The following is an 18,317-nucleotide window of genomic DNA, read 5'->3' as shown; positions in this document are numbered from 1 at the left end:
TTTTGAAGTCGACCACAAACATTTCCTGCCCAATCGTCACACAGCTAGCAATGAGGAATCGGCCCAGAAGCGGCCCTCTTCCGGGAGGCTGGAACTGATTGAATCGGCCCGGAATCGGGTGTTGGACTCGGCCCGGAATCAAAATGAATGACTGCCCAGAATTGGCCCAAGTACATCGGGCCGTTTCCGTCTACTGGAATTCAGCCGACTTTGCCGGCATCTTACCAGAATACCCCCAGAATCGGCCCGATGCAAATTTAAATAAATATATTCAAAATTACCCGATTTAGTAATTATAAATATTACTACTAAACATTTTATACATACAAATTATACCAATCCACAAAAAAAAAACATTTTGTGTCAGAGGAAACACCATACACTTGATGGGATAAGGACATCCCGACCGGCCAAAACCTCCCCTAACTCGGACGACGCTGGGCCAGTTTTGCATCGTCTCATGGGTCTCCCGGTCACGACCGGCACGGGTCTCGAACCAGCATCTGTCGCAACGCAGTTTGCACTGCGATGCAGTGTCTTAGACCACTCCGCCACACAGGAGGCTCCATCCACAAAGTTTTTAATGCTTATCAATTGCCTTGCACAAAGTATCAAAATACTACACAGGCCTCTTAAAGAATTGTATTTTTCATCACAGAAACAATGAGAAAATATGGAAAAATAAATAATGAAATGTTAATTATATATAGCAGCCCATGTAATCATCCACTGTGCTAGTTGGGCAGGCTTGTTCTGAGCTTAGTGGGTGGTGGGGGATTCCTGAGGCATTGTAGTTACACAAGTGAAAAATGTTAAGAAAATGATTAATCAAGAATGTGTTGTGAATCGTTTACTTTAATAACAATGCCAGTTAAGGCAGCCCCCCGCACCTCTCTGATTCAGAGGGGTTGGGGTAAATGTGGAAGACACATTTCAGTTGAACAAATGACTAAGTATCCCCCTTGCCAATACAGTATTAGGCACCTGTAATAACAGAATGTTGTTTGTATGCTTCCAAGTTTTTTTATTTAACTAGGCAAGTCAGTTAAGAACAGATTCTTATTTACAATGACGGCCTACCGGGGAACAGTGCCTTGTTCAGGGGCAGAACAACAGATTCTTACCTTGTCAGCTCTGGGATTCAATCCAGCAACCTTTCGGTTTACTGGCCCAATGCTCTAACCACTAGGTTAGCCACCCCATGTCTCTACTTGGTTTATGTAATAATAGTATTACTTTCATACTATAAACGTTAAAATGTGTGGCTACAGCTGAAGTACTGCAGAGAAAAGGATGACAGATTCTGTGTAGGCTCCCGAGTGGCGCAGTGGTATCACATCCAGCCTTGATTGGGAGTCCTATAGGGCAGCGCATAATTTGCCCAGCATCATCCGGGTTTGGCTGGGGTAGGCTGTCATTGTAAATAAGAATTTGTTCTTAACTGACTTGCCTGGTTAAATAAAAGATGAATTCATGAAATCCATTGTTTATGGCGATCTGCAGTGGAAATTATTGTGAAATATGGCTTATTTGTGGTCCGGTGGGTTTATATATTTATATACTCAATAATATTTACCTCATCAATTACTTAACAATCGCCAGAATGACCTAAAGCCATACACATGGCAAAAATCAAAGATGCATATTTTATTAGCGTTTGATATAGAATCAATATCATATATTTTTTTTAATATGCATGTTTTCATTTATTAAATAGAAAGAAGTGATAATGACTTAAAACAAAACATTATATAAACTTTGATAATTTCAATGTACATACACAGAAGCAATCAATCCCATAACTTACATCTTAAAATTAGTCTGTATTTACAACAACAACAAAAACAACTTTCAGACATAACACATGTTTGAAAAAAAAGACTGGAAAAACAAACCTCAGCAGGCAACTGATTTCAACAGGACAGATGGCTAAAGAGAACCTTGCGAATTACTACATTTCAAGTTAGGTTCATGTATTCCGTGCCACATAATATATATCTGATGTGGCAGAAATCTGTGTACTAAAATGATTTCCCTGTAATAACAAGGATCGAAAGTGTCCACGTTTTGGGAGGGGACATGAAGTCCAGCAGTCCTGACTCCGAAATGGGACTCTGGCCCAAGACCAGCCTTTTCCAAACACATTCCCATGTAGACATCATCAATTGGCAAAATGGGAATGGTATGGGTCATTTTGTAAATGACCATAGCTGTGTTTCCAGAGAGCAGGAAGCCCCCACCCCCACAGTAAGGGGGATATGAGTCTGACTCTTGAACCTGGACTGGGACATAGTATTTGCTCCCTGACTCTCTAATGGGTCCTACATAGCGGATTAGATGACCTGCAAAAAGGTGCTTGTCACCATCATTGTCTTTTAGACTCTGAAGGTAGTCCACTATGTTATCTGTGTTGGCGAAGATATCATCGTCACCGTTGAGGAGAAATCGGGCTTGGCGGCAGTTCTTGTCCATCCATTCTAAGAACAAAATCTGCTTCAGGGTGAGGTTGAAGAAGGAGTCGTTGAAGTCCCACTGCAAGATGTCATTATGCTCACGGTTCTCCAGTCGTAGAAGCTTGTTTAGCTTGCGCTTCTCAAAGCCTGTGCCTGTGGTTCCCGAGAGAAAAATCCTGTGGATCCAGACTCCATTCTGCAGTCTCTCCTTGGCCCAGGTTTTCCGTAGTACCTCACGGCGGTCATAATTCGCAGGTGAGCTTTTTATGACCAGCAGAAGGAAGACGTCAGCAGACTTGTGAGGGTCTCCACATTTATCAGGTACATCCAGCAGCATTGGGAAGTGGCGGCAGTGACGATAGAAGAGGAAGTCTTGGATGTGAACTGGCAGAGAGGAAAACCCTGACACATTGGCCGCAGACTCATTCCGTTCACAATGGCCCCAGGTAGAAACACCTGCGCTCTCACTGGTTGGTTTCTGAGGTCTGTTTTGATAGGTTGATTCCCTCCTGTTTATCTGGAAATGGTTTGAGGGTTTTTTAGGACGAATGTCCTCTTTAATAAAAATGATGACCAAGCACAGAATGCTGATCACAAGTAAAGCTGTAGACTCAAGCAAACGAGACGACCTTCTCATTTTTGTTGCTCTGTAATGAGAAAAAACAAGGCATTAAAGGTACAAAAAAAACAAGGCATTAAAGGTACAAAATGGGCCAGAGATTAAGTGCCCTCTGTAATTACTGGGACAGTGACACATTTTATTGTTGTTTTGGCTCAGTAATCCAGCACTCTGACTATGAGGTTAAAGTGCAGACTGGCAGCTTTAATTTGAAGATATTTTCATCCATGGGCTCCCGAGTGGCGCAGCGGTTTAAGGTACTGCATCTGAGTGCAAGAGGCGTCCCTACAGTCCCTGGTTTGAAATCAGGCTGTATCACATCTGGCCGAGATTGGGAGTCCCATAGGGCGGAGCACAATTGCCCAGCGTCGTCCGGGTTTGGTTGGGGTAGGCAGTCATTGTAAATAAGAATTTATTCTTAACTGACTTGCCTGGTTAAATACATTTTAAAAATCAGGTGAACTGTTTAGAAATTACAGCACTTTTTGTACATATTCCCCCCATTTTAGGTGGACCAAAAGTATTGAGACAAGGTCACTTATGTGTGTTAAAGTAGTCAAAAGTTTAGTACTTGGTCCCATATTCCTGGCACGCAACAATTGCATCAAGCTTGTGATTCCAAAACCTTGTTGGATGCATTTGCTTTTTGTTTTGGTTGTTTCAGATTATTTAGTGCCAAAAATAAATGAATGGTAAATAATGTATTGTGTAATTTTGGAGTCACATTTATTGTAAATAAGTTTTACAGGATTTGGTTTTTCTATATATGTTTTGATGTTGGACTTTAGCACATATAGCGCGTGAGAAGTAGGGCGCACCGACTGGGTAGTCCATCTCGCTAGTCGGAAGGAGGTTTCACCTGTGTTGGCTTGAGAAATGTGCAGGGTTAACACCTTTAGTTGGCTCTCCCCATTTTGATTTCTAGACAAACAATCTTTAATCTGATCTGTCCTGTTTTTGCTTTGTGCCACTTTTTGGTTTGCGTCCTGTCTTTAAGGTTGGTGTGGGTTTTTATTTTGTTTGCTTCTTCTTCGGCAAATATGGGTGTATTTTAGGTTCCAGTTGTTGTTGCTAGTCTACTTTCAGTGGACACACCCATGAGTGTTATTCAGAACCCGCACCTGTTCCATTTTGGTTGTCAGTCTTTCATTGTTAGTTCCCCCTTCTGTTTGAGTGACATTGTTTGGTTTTCCTGCTGGGGAATATAACAATATCATCCAAAACAAAGCGCAAATGCATCCAACAAGTTTGTAGAGTCACAAGCTTGATGTAATCATTGCGTGCCAGGAATATGGGACCAAATACAAAGCTTTTGACTACTTTCATACACAAATAAGTGAATTGGTCACAATACTTTTGGTCCCCTAAAATGGGGGGACTATGTACAAAAAGTGCTGTAATTTCCAAACGGTTCAACCGATATGGATGGAATTACCCTCAAATTAAAGCTGTCAGTCTGCACTTTAACTTCAGTTTCAGTCATATCATTTCAAATCCAAAGTGCTGGATACAGAGCCAAAACAACAACAAAATGGTCACTGTCCCAATAATTACGGAGGGCACTTTACATGTGTGTGACACACTGGTGTGTTTACTGTAAAACAAATGTTCCCATATTCGATCCTGTTGGGTGTACTCGAGCACCGGAGTTGGGAACCACTGCTGTATGATATGTCCCCCGTACAAATAACTATTTTAGATGACACAGTGTTAACTTCAAGCCAAAACCATTTTTGCAGTTGCATGCCCAAAATATGTCTGCAGAAAACTTGTTTAACAACATGCTCCCTATGAAATGTGTGTTTGTCGAGCAAGCATAAAATGACTGAGAAATTCATTAGTGAGGAGAATAGTATTGAAAAATGTGTTGTTTATGAATTCGAAGGACCAATAAAAAGGTTTTTAGGCCGGTAGTAACCACCACAGGGTGTCCGTTCAGAACACGAGGAAGCAGTAGCTCTAGTTCAAGGGTTTAATGAAGATCCACACACACAACACCACTCTCTCTGATAGTATTTGTGGTTCTGTAAAGAAAAGGGGAGAATTTAGGCTATAGCACAGTATGGGAAAAAATATGCCTAATTCAATATGCCTTGTCAACAAACTAAACAGGCTATGTGGACCCAAACACATGCTAGATGCACAATGAAGCAATAGAGCAATGTAGAAATATCTACACATTATAAAACATTAATAATCTACAACCGAAAATAGCCTAGCACCACATAGAAATGCTAACAAATGCGCTAATAAGCATGCTAAATAGTCATGCATTCCAGATGACAATGCAAATGCTAACACTAGCAGGAGTATTCAAGCTAGCTAGCAAGTTTAACACAGACATTTAGCTCCAAACAACAAGACAACAGTGTTTTGGCACTTACATTTAGCTGCATGCACAATAAAACATCAGAAAGAAAAGCAATTTTTCCTAAGGATGTACTGACATGCATGTGTAACTGATAAATGGACACACACACACACATGTTAATGTTAATGTTTTTAAATGTACACTACCGTTCAAAAGTTTGGGGTCACTTAGAAATGTCCTTGTTTTTGAGAGAAAAGCTAGTTTTTGTGCATTAAAATAACATCAAATTGATCAGAAATACAGTGTAGACATTGTTAATGTTGTAAATGACTATTGTAGCTGGAAACAGCTGATTTTTAATGCAATATCTACATAGGCGTACAGAGGCCCATTATCAGCAACCATCACTCCTGTGTTCCAATGGCACGTTGTGTTAGCTAATCCAAGTTTATCATTTTAAAAGGCTAATTGATCATTAGAAAACCCTTTTGCAATTATGTTAGCACAGCTGAAAACTGTGTACTACTCCCTTCACAGAACAGTGCAAACTGGCTCTAACCAGAATAGAAAGAGGAGTGGGAGGCCCAGGTGCACAACTGAGCAAGAGGATAAGTACATTCGAGTGTCTAGTTTGAGAAACAGACGCCTCACAAGTCCTCAACTGGCCGGGATGTTGGACTTTCAGGCAGACTTGCAAAGAAAAAGCCATATCTCAGACTGGCCAATAAAAATAAAAGATTAAGATGGGCAAAAGAACACAGACACTGCACAGAGGAACTCTGCCTAGAAGGCTAGCATCCCGGAGTCACCTCTTCATTTACAACATTAACAATGTCTACACTGTATTTCTGATCAATTTGATGTTATTTTAACAGACAAAAAAATGTGCAATTCTTTCAAAAACAAGGACATTTCTAAGTGACCCCAAACTTTTGAATGGTAGTGTATGTAAATTGTAAGTATTTTGCGTTATGTGTCGGACCCCAGTGAGACTAGCTGTCGCCATTGGCGTTGGCTAATGGGGATATGTATACCCGTATATTTTTCCTGACACCAAAAAGTACTTGTTACATTTTGAATGCTCAGGCTGTTATGCTGGTGAATGAGGACCCAAAAGCGACGTAATAGAAACAGAGTCTTTATTCCAGTCTTAAACAAACAATGATTCTCCTGGATATTATCAAAGGTAAATCCAAAACAGGAAACTGAAATCCTCTCGTCAGAAGAGAGGAACGACTGGAGACGCGACCACAGACTGCAGGTCGCTTCAGGAAGGCACAGGCCGTAGCTGACATAGACACCTGCTCACACGCAGCATCTGAAGAAGGCAAAAACACGACAGGGCGGAACAAGGACACAGAACAGCAAACATCAAACAAGAATCCGACAAGGACAGAAGCGGAAGACAGAGGGAGAAATAGGGACTCTAATCAGAGGGTAAAATAGGGGACAGGTGTGAAAGAGTAAATGAGGTAGTTAGGAGAATGGGAAACAGCTGGGAGCAGGAACGGAACGATAGAGAGAGAGAGCGAGAGAGGGAGAGAGGGAGGGGGAGAGAGAGGGATAGAAAGAGGGAAAGAACCTAATAAGACCAGCAGAGGGAAGCACAGGGACAAGACATGATGATCAATGACAAAACATGACACAGGCAGGACATAATTATGGTCCAATTCACAAACCTATCAATATAACGCGTTGTCATCCCTACTGCCTCTGATCTGGAGGACTCACTAAACACAAATACTGACCCTGTCTGTCTATAAATTAATAGAAATGTAAAAATGGAAATTGTGCCATCTGGTTTGCTTAATATAATGAATTTGATGTATAGTATTTGCTTTTGCTCAAGTATGACAATTGACTACTTTTTCCACCACTGCAGACAGGTTGCCTCTCGCATTAATAACCCAAGGACATTGATTTGAACCTATCATAGACGTTCCCGAGACGTCCACAGACATCCGGTCCGGGCATACATTTGGGCTCTATGGACAATTCCTTCGACCTCATGGCTTGGTTTTTGCGAGGACATGCACTGTTCACCATGAGACCTTATATAGACAGGTGTGTGCCTTTCCAAATCATGTCCAATCAATTGAATTTACCACAGGTGGACTCCAATCAAGTTGTAGAAACAGCTCAAGGATGATCAATGGAAACAGGATGCACCTGAGCTCAATTTCGAGTTTCATAGCAAAGGGTCTGAATACTTATGTAAATAAGGTATTTTTTAAATGTATTTTTTTTATAAATTAACAAAACATTTCTAAAAACCTGTTTTTGCTTTGTCATTATGGGGTATTGTGTGTAGATTGATGAGGGGGGGAAATTATTTGATGCATTTTAGAATAAGGCTGTAATGTAACAAAATGTGGAAAAGGGGAAGGGGTCTGAATACATACCGAATGCACTGTATGGATCTGTGCCATTCACTTTGAACTGGACTGTTGTTACAGCATGAGTGGTTGTGAGTAGATGCGCTTGTTTTGAGATCAAAGTGAGAACTACATGTAGCGACGTGTGCACATTTGTACATTTTCTCATAACCTTTGCTAGTTAGTGAGTTATTAGCTCAGTTATAGATCATTTGTAGTCAGCAATGGGGGAGTGATTGCTTCTTACAAGAGCACAAAACGTGTCATTTCTAGACATCTTTGGTAAAGAGATTTGTTTTGTCTTAAAGAGGAAGTGTTGTATATTGAGACAGGCGTGAATAAGCTAAGTAGCCAATAGGCAGAGGGTAGCATAATTTGTCTGATTCTCTGTAATAATGGTATGGAACTAATGAGGAATTTTATTTTGTAAAGTGGTTTCTTGCATCAAACAACACAATATTTTCAGTCAACATTCTCAGTCACATCCTTGTCTGAAGGACACGTGGATAAACAGGTTAATGTCAAGCCCTGCATGTAACCTCTTGACGCTAGGGGTCAGATATTTTTTAATTTTTTTTAAATAACGTTCCCAAGGTAAACGGACTATTTCTCAGGTCCAGATTGTAGAATATGCATATAATTTACAGATTAGGATAGAAAACACTCCAAAGTTTCCAAAACTGTCAAAATATTGTCTGTGAGTATAACAAAACTGATTCTGCAGGCGAAAACCTGAGAAAATCTAACCCGGAAGTTATTATATATTTTTTTTAATCTGTGTTTCCTGGCCCGTCTTTCTTCCATTTAAAGGGGTATCAACCAGATTCCAATGGCTTCCTCAGGCTGTGACCAGGCTTTAGACATAGTTTCAGGCTTTTATTTTGAAAAATGAGCGAGATTTTTCAAAAGTAGTCAGGTGTCCTCAGATTAGATCCTGCGCGCGAGAGGGTAGCTCTCCATTTTCTTTCTCTCTCTTATTGAGTAGGTTACGGTCCGGTTGAAATATTATCGATTATGTTTGTTAAAAACAACCTGAGGATTGATTATAAAAAACATTTAACATGTTTCTACGACCATTACGGATACTTTTTGGAATTTTCGTCGAACGGAACGAGGCTTTGGTTTTCTGAACATAACGCGCAACCCAAATGGCGTTTTTTTGTTATAAAAGTAATATTTATCGAACAAAAATAACATTTGTTGTGTAACTGAGAGTCTCGTGAGTGCAAACATCCGAAGATTATTAAAGGTAAGCGATTAACTGTATTGCTTTTCTGACTTTCGTGACCAAGCTAACCAAGCTAATATAAGGCTAACTGTTCTAGCATTGATTGATACACTCACAAAAGCTTAGATTGCTTTCGTTGCAAAGCATATTTTCAAAGTCTGACACGATAGGTGGATTAACAACAAGCTAAGCTGTGTTTTGGTATATTTCACTTGTGATTGAATGATTATAAATATTTTTTGTAATATTTTTGAATCTAATACGTTTGGGAATTTTCTTCTGGCTTTCAGGACCGGAACGAGGCTGTAGTTTTCTGAACATAACGTGCAACCCAAATTGCGTTTTTTTGTTATAAAAGTAATATTTATCGAACAAAAAGAACATTTATTGTGTAACTGGGAGTCTCGTGAGTGCAAACATCCGAAGATTATCAAAGGTAAGCGATTAATTTGATTGCTTTTCTGACTTTCGTGACCATGCTAATTTGGGGCTAGCTGTTCTAGCATTGATTGATACACTCACAAAAGCTTGGATTTCTTTCTCTGTAAAGCATATTTTCAAAATCTGACACGATAGGTGGATTAATAACAAGCTAAGCTGTGTTTTGGTATATTTCACTTGTGATTGCATGATTATAAATATTTTTTGTCATATTTTGCGCCCTGCAATTCAGCGGTTGTTTAGGAAAATGATCCCGTAAAAGGGATCCGTAGCGCAGAGAAGTTTTAAAGAGGAAGTGTTGTATATTGAGACAGGAGTAAATAAGTTAATTAGCCAATAGGCAGAGGGTAGCATAATTTGTCTGATTCTCTGTAATAATGGTATGGAACTAATGAGGAATTTTATTTTGTAAAGTGGTTTCTTGCATCAAACAACACAATATATTCAGTCAACATTTTCAGTCACGTCCTTGTCTGAAGGACAAGTGGATAAACAGGTTAATGTCAAGCCCTGCATGTTTTTCTTCAAAAGTCTCATGGAATGTAGGCCTACATTGAACACCACACATTGGCTGCTACTGTAGGCTGAAAGATAGAACAGCTATTTCCATGTTAAAATTTTATGGGATGCATTTTCTCCATTGCTTTTGTTGATAGGCCACTCGGGTAGGCTTACATTATGATCAAATAGCCACAGTAGCCTACATGACCACTGTTAAAACTAACTTAAAGTGGGTACAGCCTCAGTGTTCACAGTAAACGCACGCCGGAAGTTGCATTGAATTTTCACAACTTTCAAGTTTGCGCTCCTCAGACCTGAAATTTGCTCAGTGATAAAAAAATGTTGACCGAACATTGGTCCGGACCGGACCAAATCTGAACCAATCATTGACATCTAGGTTTCGCAAGTTTGGACAGCACAGTACAGCAAAGTACAGTACAGTAGAGCACAGCAGAATATTACAGTACACATTACAGTACAGAAAAGTACAGTTGTCAGAAGGTGAGTGTAGCTGGTGCATGAAGTCAGGCGCAGGAGAGCAAAATGAGTGAGCAACGTACTTTACTCAAAAATAAAGGCACAAGGTAAATAAATACACTTGACCAAAATACAAACGGTAATTATATTACTCACGGGTGAACACAGCACTCGTCGAAAAACCAGCTATCACGTACCGAAATGAACATAGAAACAATCACGCACAAAAAACATGGGGGAAACAGAGGGTTAAATACATGAACATGTAATTGGGGAATGAAAACCAGGTGTGTAGAAAACAAAGACAAAACCAATGGAAAATGAAAGGTGGATCAGCGATGGCTAGAAGACCGGTGACTCGACCACTGAACGCCGCCCGAACAAGGAGAGGGACCGACTTCGGCGGAAGAAGTGACAACAGTGCAATACAGTAGCACACACAAGAGTACAGTAAAGTATAGTGTACTGTATTGTACCATACTTAACTCTAATGTACTCTACTCTACTGTACCGTACTGCACTATACTAAATTTAACTATTCTGTACACTACTGTACTCTACTATAATGACTTAAACTGTACTGTACCATACTGTAATCTTCTGTGTTATACTGTGCTCTACTGTACTAAACTGTGACGTGATGTTCAAACTTGTGAAACATAGCCTAGACTTCTATGATTTGTACAGATTTGGATATGGTCTGCACCGACCAAATTTGTACTTGTTTTGGGGTCGAGCTCATTAGAATAATACCCAGCATGCTTTGCGAGTGTTCATTTTTACATTTACATCAGCAGACTGTAACAATTGTCCTCTGGAGAAGGAGAGGAGGACCAAGGTGCAGCGTGGTAAGTGGTCATATTTTTTTTTATAAAATACGAAAATACTTGACAAACATTAAAAACGACAAACGAACAGTCCTGAAAGGTGAAACAAAACACTAAACAGGAAACAACCACCCACAAACAAAAGTGGGAAAACAGGCTACCTAAATATGGCTCCCAATCAGAGACAACGATAGACAGCTGCCTCTGATTGGGAACCACACCAGGCCAAACACACAGAAACAGAAAACCTAGACCTACAACATAGAATACCCAGACATAGAATACCCACCCACATCACACCCTGACCAAACTAAAAATAGAAACATACAAAGCAATCTCCGGTCAGGGCGTGACACAGACGCTTTTATCCAGAGTGACTTAAAGTCAATGCATTCAACTTAGGTAGATAAACCACAATCGCAGTCATAGCAATAAAAAATATGTTATCTGTGACAGTTATTGTAGTTGAAGTGGTCTGCTGGTTTATTCTGTACGTTAAAGTATTTTGAACATCATTGCTGCTAGTTTCAAAGCAATTAAAAAATCTAGCATAATTGCATGTGATATACAGGAGAAAAAACAAATATTTTGTTGCAATCTTCAGTTGGCTATTCTTTCCCATTAAGAGGCGTGAAAATGTATTATTGTGATATAATGCTTACTTCATTGAGAATGTATAGCAGTTGAAATTTGGCCATACAATCAATGGCTGAAAAATACGTATTTTCAACGTCCGGGAAAATAAATATTTTAAATGTCCGGAAAATCCGTCATTTTGTATGTCCATATAAGACATATTTACGACTTCCAGAAAATATGTCTTCTAACCTTTCATTCAGCACCTGAGACACTTGATATCAACGTCTGGAAAATACGTCTAAAAGTAATTTTGCTTAATGGTAATGTTTCGACATACACAGTGCTGCATACTTACTTAGTGCTGTTGAAATAGGTCTGGGATTCCCAAGACTAGATGTTGACAGACAAAATAGGTCTACACACCCACTGTTCAAGTACTTGTAGAACTACAATGATTAAAAATACATAATAAGCTACTGACCAATTTGAGTGGGTGAGAGTTCCTGTGTTGGTGAATGTATTTCCTTCATTGACAATAACAGGATAGGAGTGGTTGTCAGTGATTCTTTGTTATTTCCCCCTTCTGTTTGAGTGACATTGTTTGGTTTTCTTGCTGGGGAACGTAACAATATCATCCAAAACAAAGCGCAAATGCATCCAACAAGTTTGTAGAGTCACAAGCTTGATGTAATCATTGCGTGCCAGGAATATGGGACCAAATACTAAACTTTTGACTACTTTCATACACAAATAAGTGAATTTGTCACAATACTTTTGGTCCCCTAAAATGGGGGGACTATGTACAAAAAGTGCTGTAATTTCCAAACGGTTCACCCGATATGGATGGAATTACCCTCAAATTAAAGCTGTCAGTCTGCACTTTAACTTCAGTTTCAGTCATATCATTTCAAATCCAAAGTGCTGGATACAGAGCCAAAACAACAACAAAATGGTCACTGTCCCAATAATTACGGAGGGCACTTTACATGTGTGTGACACACTGGTGTGTTTACTGTAAAACAAATGTTCCCATATTCGATCCTGTTGGGTGTACTCGAGCACCGGAGTTGGGAACCACTGCTGTATGATATGTCCCCCGTACAAATAACTATTTTAGATGACACAGTGTTAACTTCAAGCCAAAACCATTTTTGCAGTTGCATGCCCAAAATATGTCTGCAGAAAACTTGTTTAACAACATGCTCCCTATGAAATGTGTGTTTGTCGAGCAAGCATAAAATGACTGAGGAATTCATTAGTGAGGAGAATAGTATTGAAAAATGTGTTGTTTATGAATTCGAAGGACCAATAAAAAGGTTTTTAGGCCGGTAGTAACCACCACAGGGTGTCCGTTCAGAACACGAGGAAGCAGTAGCTCTAGTTCAAGGGTTTAATGAAGATCCACACACACAACACCACTCTCTCTGATAGTATTTGTGGTTCTGTAAAGAAAAGGGGAGAATTTAGGCTATAGCACAGTATGGGAAAAAATATGCCTAATTCAATATGCCTTGTCAACAAACTAAATAGGCTATGTGGACCCAAACACATGCTAGATGCACAATGAAGCAATAGAGCAATGTAGAAATATCTACACATTAATAATCTACAACCGAAAATAGCCTAGCACCACATAGAAATGCTAACAAATGCGCTAATAAGCATGCTAAATAGTAATGCATTCCAGATGACAATGCAAATGCTAACGCTAGCAGGAGTATTCAAGCTAGCTAGCAAGTTTAACACAGACATTTAGCTCCAAACAACAAGACAACAGTGTTTTGGCACTTACATTTAGCTGCATGCACAATAAAACATCAGAAAGAAAAGCAATTTTTCCTAAGGATGTACTGACATGCATGTGTAACTGATAAATGGACACACACACACACACACACACACACACACACACACACACACACACACACACACACACACACACACACACACACACACACACACACTACATGTTAATGTTTTTAAATGTACACTACTGTTCTAAAGTTTGGGGTCACTTAGAAATGTCCTTGTTTTTGGGAGAAAAGCTAGTTTTTGTGCATTAAAATAACATCAAATTGATCAGAAATACAGTGTAGACATGGTTAATGTTGTAAATGACTATTGTAGCTGGAAACAGCTGATTTTTAATGCAATATCTACATAGGCGTACAGAGGCCCATTATCAGCAACCATCACTCCTGTGTTCCAATGGCACGTTGTGTTAGCTAATCCAAGTTTATCATTTTAAAAGGCTAATTGATCATTAGAAAACCCTTTTGCAATTATGTTAGCACAGCTGAAAACTGTGTACTACTCCCTTCACAGAACAGTGCAAACTGGCTCTAACCAGAATAGAAAGAGGAGTGGGAGGCCCAGGTGCACAACTGAGCAAGAGGATAAGTACATTCGAGTGTCTAGTTTGAGAAACAGACGCCTCACAAGTCCTCAACTGGCCGGGATGTTGGACTTCCAGGCAGACTTGCAAAGAAAAAGCCATATCTCAGACTGGCCAATAAAAATAAAAGATTAAGATGGGCAAAAGAACACAGACACTGCACAGAGGAACTCTGCCTAGAAGGCTAGCATCCCGGAGTCACCTCTTCATTTACAACATTAACAATGTCTACACTGTATTTCTGATCAATTTGATGTTATTTTAACAGACAAAAAAATGTGCAATTCTTTCAAAAACAAGGACATTTCTAAGTGACCCCAAACTTTTGAATGGTAGTGTATGTAAATTGTAAGTATTTTGCGTTATGTGTCGGACCCCAGTGAGACTAGCTGTCGCCATTGGCGTTGGCTAATGGGGATATGTATACCCGTATATTTTTCCTGACACCAAAAAGTACTTGTTACATTTTGAATGCTCAGGCAGGACATAATTATGGTCCAATTCACAAACCTATCAATATAACGCGTTGTCATCCCTACTGCCTCTGATCTGGAGGACTCACTAAACACAAATACTGACCCTGTCTGTCTATAAATTAATAGAAATGTAAAAATGGAAATTGTGCCATCTGGTTTGCTTAATATAATGAATTTGATGTATAGTATTTGCTTTTGCTCAAGTATGACAATTGACTACTTTTTCCACCACTGCAGACAGGTTGCCTCTCGCATTAATAACCCAAGGACATTGATTTGAACCTATCATAGACGTTCCCGAGACGTCCACAGACATCCGGTCCGGGCATACATTTGGGCTCTATGGACAATTCCTTCGACCTCATGGCTTGGTTTTTGTGAGGACATGCACTGTTCACCATGAGACCTTATATAGACAGGTGTGTGCCTTTCCAAATCATGTCCAATCAATTGAATTTACCACAGGTGGACTCCAATCAAGTTGTAGAAACAGCTCAAGGATGATCAATGGAAACAGGATGCACCTGAGCTCAATTTCGAGTTTCATAGCAAAGGGTCTGAATACTTATGTAAATAAGGTATTTTTTAAATGTATTTTTTTTTTATAAATTAACAAAACATTTCTAAAAACCTGTTTTTGCTTTGTCATTATGGGGTAATGTGTAGATTGATGAGGGGGGGAAATTATTTGATGCATTTTAGAATAAGGCTGTAATGTAACAAAATGTGGAAAAAGGGAAGGGGTCTGAATACATACCGAATGCACTGTATGGATCTGTGCCATTCACTTTGAACTGGACTGTTGTTACAGCATGAGTGGTTGTGAGTAGATGCGCTTGTTTTGAGATCAAAGTGAGAACTACATGTAGCGACGTGTGCACATTTGTACATTTTCTCATAACCTTTGCTAGTTAGTGAGTTATTAGCTCAGTTATAGATCATTTGTAGTCAGCAATGGGGGAGTGATTGCTTCTTACAAGAGCACAAAACGTGTCATTTCTAGACATCTTTGGTAAAGAGATTTGTTTTGTCTTAAAGAGGAAGTGTTGTATATTGAGACAGGCGTGAATAAGCTAAGTAGCCAATAGGCAGAGGGTAGCATAATTTGTCTGATTCTCTGTAATAATGGTATGGAACTAATGAGGAATTTTATTTTGTAAAGTGGTTTCTTGCATCAAACAACACAATATTTTCAGTCAACATTTTCAGTCACATCCTTGTCTGAAGGACAAGTGGATAAACAGGTTAATGTCAAGTCCTGCATGTTTTTCTTCAAAAAACCTACATTGAACACCACACATTGGCTGCTACTGTAGGCTGAACGATAGAACAGCTATTTCCATGTTGCATTGAATTTTCACAACTTTCAAGTTTGCGCTCCTCAGACCTGAAATTTGCTCAGTGATAAAAAAAAATGTTGACCGAACATTGGTCCGGACCGGACCAAATCTGAACCAATCATTGACATCTAGGTTTCGCAAGTTTGGATAGCACAGTACAGCAAAGTACAGTACAGTAGAGCACAGCATAGTACATTACAGTAAACATTACAGTAAAGAAAAGTACAAGTTAAGTACAACCCTACTTAACTCTATTGTACTGTACTGAACTGTACTCTACTGAATTAAACTATACTCCTCTACTGTACTGTATTCTACTCTACTGAATTAAACTCTACTGTACAGTACCTTACTGCACTATACTCTACTAAATTAAACTATTCTGTACTCTACTCTACTGTACTTTACTGTACTCTACTCTAATGACTTAAACTGTACTGCACCATACTGTACTGTACTCTTCTGTGTTATACTGTGCTCTACTGTACTAAACTGTGACGTGATGTTCAAACTTGTGAAACATAGCCTAGACTTCTATGATTCGTACAGATTTTGATATGGTCTGCACCGACCAAATTTGTACTTGTTTTGGGGCAGAGCTCATTAGAACAATACCCAGCATGCTTTGCGAGTGTTTGTTTTTACATTTACATCAGCAGACGCTTTTTTCCAGAGACTTAAAGTCAATGCATTCAACTTAGGTAGATAAACCACAACATATCGCAGTAATAGCAATAAAAAAAATATTATCTGTGACAGTTATTGTAGTTGAAGTGGTCTGCTGGTTTATTCTGTACGTTAAAGTATTTTGAACATCATTGCTGCTAGTTTCAAAGCTTTTGAATAATCTAGCATGTGATAGACAGAAGAAAGTGCATGTGATAGACAGGAGAAATAACAAATATGTTGTTGCAATCTTCAGTTGGCTATTCTGTCCTATTAAGAGGCGTGAAAAAGTATTATTGTGATATAATGCTTACTTCATTGAGAATGTATAGCAGTTGAAAATTGGCCAAACGATCAATGGCTGAAAAATACGTATTTTCAACGTCCGGAAAATACATATTTTCAAGTCCGGAAAATACGTAATTTTGTATGTCCATATAAGACATATTTACGACTTCCAGAAAATATGTCTTCTAACCTTTCATTCAGCACCTGAGATGCACTTGATGTCAACGTCTGGAAAATACGTCTAAAAGTCACTTTGCTTAATGTTAATGATCCGACATACACAGTGCTGCATAGATGCATACTTACTGCTGTTGCCAAAGGTCTGGAATTCCCGAGACTAGATGTTGACAGACGAAATAGGTCCACACATCCACTGTTCAAGTACTTGTAGAACTACAATTATTAAAAATACATAATATGCTACTGACCAATTTGAGTGGGTCAGAGTTCCTGTGTTGGTGAATGTATTTCATTAATTGACAATAACAGGATAGGAGTGTCCCAGTCAATCATGCAGTCTGAAAATACGCCACCAGAAACTGTGGTAAATCGCTGTTATAATACATTTTAGCAAACAGTGCATTTATAGGTTAACACTTTCTTATAATAACCACATTTGTCTTTGCCACAGTAATAAAACAAACGTCTCATATACGAGTAGCTATTGCGCTGTTAATTCATCAAGTTTTCTCTGGGTAGCCTACGGATCTGCACGACTTTATTCTAATTGTATCGGACCGTCCAAAAGCTGTTTATTTGTTTGTTCGCATGTATAATTTTGAACTGGCACAAATAATGACTTTTTCGAGATTATTAGGCTATTAGATTAATATAAAATATGCCTACAAACGAACAAATATGGAATCTGTATTTGTAGTATGATAAACTTACAGTATAAAACCCATTCATAGTCATAGAAAAGCATATCTCCATATTTCCAGTGCACATTAAAGTCGTTGTCTATTACCTTTTCTGCCTGCGTCCTATTGACAGAACGGCTGGAACATGTGTTGCCTTGGTTCAGGAAATCAGTTTAAAAATACACTTGCTCGTGAGCGCTAGGTGTTATAAGTGCACTTGCTCATGAGCATTGGCCTCTATCTGCCAGTTAGATTTTAGGTTGCTGCTTTGAGCGCGCGCCTACGTCAACCAAAGTCCCAACCCTAGACTATGAGAAATGTCGTGTATTAATCAAAGGTGGCAATCTGCGCTACATCAATTTGTGATAAACTGAATAATGTTATACATCAATTAATGATATACTGTGTACCCATTATTTTGAATTATATAATTTATAAAATACCCCATGATCTTAGTTTAACTGTTGTACCCCATCAGATC

General features: G+C 39.1%; 1 protein-coding gene across 3 annotated transcripts; it reads right to left on the bottom strand.

Annotated features, from left to right (window-relative positions):
• Nucleotides 1-1,138: 1,138 nt before the first annotated feature.
• Nucleotides 1,139-18,058, bottom strand: LOC120053736 (N-acetyllactosaminide beta-1,3-N-acetylglucosaminyltransferase 3-like). 3 transcript variants are annotated; one of them, XM_039000952.1, is made up of 2 exons: nt 17,944-18,058; nt 1,139-3,100 (listed from the first exon to the last, which is right to left on the bottom strand). In XM_039000952.1, exon 2 carries the CDS (start codon nt 3,088-3,090, stop codon nt 1,930-1,932), a length of 1,161 nt encoding a protein of 386 aa, XP_038856880.1. In that variant the 5' UTR covers nt 3,091-3,100; nt 17,944-18,058; the 3' UTR covers nt 1,139-1,929. The 3 variants fall into 3 exon arrangements, with proteins under 3 accessions (XP_038856880.1, XP_038856879.1, XP_038856881.1); XM_039000951.1 differs by lacking the exon at nt 17,944-18,058 and adding an exon at nt 17,868-17,943; XM_039000953.1 differs by lacking the exon at nt 17,944-18,058 and adding an exon at nt 17,283-17,379.
• Nucleotides 18,059-18,317: the final 259 nt, after the last annotated feature.

This window comes from Salvelinus namaycush, chromosome 9 (assembly GCF_016432855.1).
Source record: "Salvelinus namaycush isolate Seneca chromosome 9, SaNama_1.0, whole genome shotgun sequence".
NCBI classification, from domain to species: domain Eukaryota; kingdom Metazoa; phylum Chordata; class Actinopteri; order Salmoniformes; family Salmonidae; genus Salvelinus; species Salvelinus namaycush.
The sequence above is the reverse complement of the archived record's forward strand: the minus strand, read 5'-3'. Positions and strand labels throughout refer to the sequence as shown.